Genomic DNA, 5,147 nt, shown 5'->3' with positions numbered 1-5,147 from the left:
GATAAGTAGGTTCATGCATACGTTACTAACAAAGTAACGTATTGCAAGTTGGGGATTTGTATGCATGCATATTCCAGTATTTGCAGATATTCGAATATTAGTTACGAAACTAGTTAAGACGAGTTGCCACATCGTTCCGAGTTTTAATTTGAATGTTTCGGTAATTATCTTCTGGTAAAATATTTATGAGTAGGCGAATATGTGTACATACAGACACATGTATGCGAATATGTATCTGAGAAAGTCGCGAAATACAGAGTTGTTTTCGCAAAGAATTTCAGATCAAAATATACATATTTATTATTTATAAAACTACAAAAGTACGGCACCGTATACATGGAAATTTCAAAGCATTTGTGAACTGGGTAAATAATGTTTTTTGTCAATTTTAACACGTTTTTTGTAAGATTCACAAATTATTCGTATCCCGACAAAAAATTTAGCAAGATGAGGATGAAATATCTTTCATATTCATACATTGATTATTTAAATTAATGATTTTTTTACCAATTTTGAAGAGCATGTGAGTAACTATTTGAATAGTTTGCACAGCAAATCATAAGTTAAGTACGTCCAAAAAATTGTATTACTCAATTGGCTTGTTTGGAAATATTGGCTTAACAAATTTTGTCACATTAAACGGATCCGACAAACTGGTCAATGCGTACATCAAAGAAATTAGTATGAAGCGACTAAATTTGGATATGTGTCCATCCTCTTGTTCGGCTTATCGATTTTGGTCACATATTTCTGTAAATTAGACGAAGTCATGAGATAACTTGCGATTGACGCATTAATTACTTACTATACTCGGAATTACCAACTCACTTCAAACCTCGGCTCGGTAATTCAGAGAAAATTAAAATTTATTAATCTCCCCATTTCCGCGAACATGGTTTTATTATCAGGTGTCAATCAAACTGACAAATTGCATAGTCATGTTGTCCAATTATATGATATGATACTAATGAGCTTATCTTGTCCTCCTATTTCCGCTGTCTGTCTAAGCCCTGTATTCAATACATAAGGGCGTCGCGACCAAGTATTTATTTTCTACATACGTGGCTTGAACACGATTAGTTTTAAGGGACACACTTAAAAATAATGCTGCCCTATTCTACATTAAGTAACATATACTACATCCTGAGCAACGTTTATTAAATAAATTTTGCAATACGGACAAAAATTGCAAACCTGGCTGTGCACAAATCTGTCTGTCCGTTACTCATAAAAAAATTTGAAAATATGTTTTCAAATTAAAAGTCGAATGAGCACATTCGACTCACCCATGCGGTGATGCTGTCCCTCACCTAATGGTGATAAAATTAACACCAGCCAGTGATAATTGGTCACCATGCGGTGAAAAAATATTATCACCATTTGATGATGGATGTATAACATACGAACACTGTTCGGTGACAATTAACATCGGGTTTTTAAGGGTGTACCTATTTACCTCATCGCCCAGCAATGCACAGAGTCACACAGATTTGACAATTCATTCATACACAAATAATCTTTCAATCTCTACGCGAACAAGGAATTTATAAAGTTATCAGAATTTAATTTACTCACCTGTCAATCAATCTAATAAATTAGGCTGGCCCAGTTTGTCATACATGCATGCATTACTTGGTCCCAATGAGCTTATCTTGGTCTTTTGTTTTATCGGCGTCCACCCATGCTTGGTATGGGTGGGTGGTGCATATTTATGACTTGAAACTGTCCTGCCGGTAGCATTACAGATGTTAATTATAGAGGTTTAACTTAATTATGGAGGTTTAACTTACTAATGACAAGAATAAACATGCATGTATATTTATTCAACATTTTGTACAACATTTAATATTGATTAATTGAAAAGATAAGTTATGCATTATATAATTTAAACCCACATATCTTTACATAAGTACAACAAATTACTTAGTAAAGATTCATACTACACATTTTTGAAAATACGATCACACTTAAATCGGAAGTTGGTAAAAAATTATTTAGAACAAACATGATTTTACGTGTTACTCATACCTCAGATTTATGTCTTCACTCTTAAAAACATTCTTACAAAATTGTGTCCTGCGTACAAAATGCTTTTTTAAGTCAACGCTACTCTGGATTTTACACAGTTTACATGATACATTTTTATTTTTCAAAAGGTTAACACTCTTTTTTAGAGTGTTAAGTCAAACAATGCTTTTATACGTATAAAATTCCTTTCGCTGGCCTAGACCTGGTACAAGTTAAAACAATCAGTCATCATATCACTGACGACATATTTTGTTTTCCAAAACTTGACAACGTGACCAACACATTGCACAATGCACACCTTTACACCGTGTAAAATAAAATAAATGCATACGTACAGCAATAAATATGTGTTAATTATGTCACCCTTGTAAATAAGTACATTACATATCATTCTTCAGTCGCATGATTTTCTGACATGTTCAGATTTGATTATCTTTGTAAAAATGCCACACGAAAGGAAAACCGGGTAATGTATAAATTATGTATGTAGGGCAGGAGTGGATGATTAATGGGTTATCTGTGTCACATCATCACTAAAATGAGCTGGGTCGCGTAATAAAGTACAAGGTTTGACTTAATTTCGGTCCAGTTCTTCCTCCCACTCCAAATAAGTAAGAACGAGTTAATTTTGACCGATAGAAAAAATGCAGTCCTCATTTTTTGTCGCGTTGTTAACCGTCTCGATAAGCTTGCTCTTATCCGTTCAACCCGGGTCGTGTAAAAATGAGCAATCGCTAAGGTTCTGGAACGCATCGGGATGTACGGGGGACCCCTTCGCGAGTACGGCAGTGTCCACAAATGATATCCAAATTCCTGCCGGAATAGTCGTGTTCTACTACCAAGTTAATGGGCTGTAAGTTGAAGCCCCTTTATACATTGATACTGTCTGCCTGTCTGTCCCGGTGTTCTAAGTTTGGAACGAATTAACGTTTTTGCGTTTAAGATTTAGAAGTTCAGAACTCATGTCAAATTTTGTTGTAAGGGAGCGTTTAAGATGAAACGGTCACAGTTTCAGGTCTTAATTAACACTACCCGTAGTGACAAATATGTATGTATGCAGGTCAAATTGGAGGTCAAACTGATTAAGTATTTTGCTCGCCATACCTAACTGAATATAAATATTGTTTTAAAAATAATTTCACCATGTCTCTGCAATTAGGGATAAAACGTCTAAACTAATATTTTGTACTATTTTGTATTGTTTCACGCTTTTGTTACATCCGTTTACAATTAATAAAATTATAATACCATTTTCTTAATTTATTAATTGCAGATGGAAAATTCAACATTGTTACAACGTGACCACCTGCCCTTCAGCACCAGTAATTGCACATGGGTCAGGTGGCGACTGTGCGCAAAGATTTATCGGGGCAGCTGACAAGGAAGTACACGTGATCCGCTACGGAGATGCGAACCAGGTTGAAGAAAGGATCACATTTTTTGAGGAACCGCGTTTTGAAGGGCCAAGTTTCTCGGTTACACCGGACACGCCCTTAACTGATGCAGCCAGACGAGTACAATCTTATTTTTTCACGGGACCCAGCTCCTGGCAGCACAAAAGCTCGGAAGCTGCCGAGGAAGGGGTGTGTGTCAACGCGACGGCGGCGGTGGACCAGAATGGGTATGGATTCACGTATGAATTAACGGTAGATCTTCAAGTGGGTTGGGTTCGACATGAATGTAATGTGACGGGAGAACCAACTACGACGGTAACGACGCCCCCTCCAACTACGACGGTGACGACGCCCCCTCCAACTACAACGGTTACGACGCCCCCTCCAACTACAACGGTGACGACGCCCCCTCCAACTACAACGGTGACGACGCCCCCTCCAACTACAACAGTGACGACGCCCCCTCCAACTACAACGGTGACGACGCCCCCTCCAACTACAACAGTGACGACGCCCCCTCCAACTACAACGGTGACGACGCCCCCACCAACTACAACAGTGACGACGCCCCCTCCAACTACAAATGCGTCAACTACAACTCCACCGACAACAACAGTGACGACGCCCCCTCCAACTACAACGGTGACGACGCCCCCTCCAACTACAACGGTGACGACGCCCCCTCCAACTACAACGGTGACGACGCCCCCTCCAACTACAACAGTGACGACGCCCCCTCCAACTACAACGGTGACGACGCCCCCTCCAACTACAACAGTGACGACGCCCCCTCCAACTACAACGGTGACGACGCCCCCACCAACTACAACAGTGACGACGCCCCCTCCAACTACAAATGCGTCAACTACAACTCCACCGACAACAACAGTGACGACGCCCCCTCCAACTACAACGGTGACGACGCCCCCTCCAACTACAACGGTGACGACGCCACCACCAACTACAACAGTGACGACGCCCCCTCCAACTACAAATGCATCAACTACAACTCCACCGACAACAACAGTGACGACGCCCCCTCCAACTACAACAGTGACGACGCCCCCTCCAACTACAACAGTGACGACGCCCCCTCCAACTACAACGGTGACGACGCCCCCTCCAACTACAACAGTGACGACGCCCCCTCCAACTACAACGGTGACGACGCCCCCTCCAACTACAACGGTGACGACGCCCCCTCCAACTACAACGGTGACGACGCCCCCTCCAACTACAACAGTGACGACGCCCCCTCCAACTACAACGGTGACGACGTCCCCTCCAACCACAAATGCATCAACTACAACTCCACTAACTACAACCACACCAACTACAACTACACCAACGACAACTACAACTACACCAACAACAACTACACCAACAACTACAACAAATTCAACAACACCAACTACGACTAGATTAACTACTACTACTACGGTGAGAACTACTACTCAAAATACTACCACCGAGGCGTCAACAGAACCAACGACGGAATCCAGCGGTTACACCCACGCGTTGGGAATTTTACCAGTTTTCCTTACAATTCTAGCTACAATTTGCTTCCAATTTTGATTACCAAACTGAAATACATTCACTGATAAAATACGATTAAATTAATATGCCATAATTTTTAAAATGAACTATTTTCATATTCGTGCAATTCTTGATAATGAGATGAATAATAAAAGATTTAATAATGAGGTCTAGAATTGTGTAAAAATA

General features: G+C 40.5%; 1 protein-coding gene across 2 annotated transcripts; it reads left to right on the top strand.

The window, feature by feature from the left end:
- The first annotated feature begins 2,603 nt into the window (after nucleotides 1–2,603).
- LOC110855383 (mucin-2) lies at nucleotides 2,604–5,147 on the top strand. Of its 2 annotated transcripts, XM_035855971.1 has the most exons (3): nucleotides 2,604–2,881; nucleotides 3,302–4,005; nucleotides 4,063–5,147. In XM_035855971.1, exons 1-3 carry the CDS (start codon nucleotides 2,673–2,675, stop codon nucleotides 4,995–4,997), a joined length of 1,848 nt encoding a protein of 615 aa, XP_035711864.1. In that variant the 5' UTR covers nucleotides 2,604–2,672; the 3' UTR covers nucleotides 4,998–5,147. The 2 variants fall into 2 exon arrangements, with proteins under 2 accessions (XP_035711864.1, XP_021959503.1); XM_022103811.2 differs by having other exon boundaries at nucleotides 3,302–5,147.

This window comes from Folsomia candida, unplaced genomic scaffold (genome assembly GCF_002217175.1).
Source record: "Folsomia candida strain VU population unplaced genomic scaffold, ASM221717v1 Fcan01_Sc012, whole genome shotgun sequence".
Classification (NCBI taxonomy): Eukaryota; Metazoa; Arthropoda; class Collembola; order Entomobryomorpha; family Isotomidae; genus Folsomia; species Folsomia candida.
This window is presented reverse-complemented; position numbering and strand designations above follow the sequence as displayed.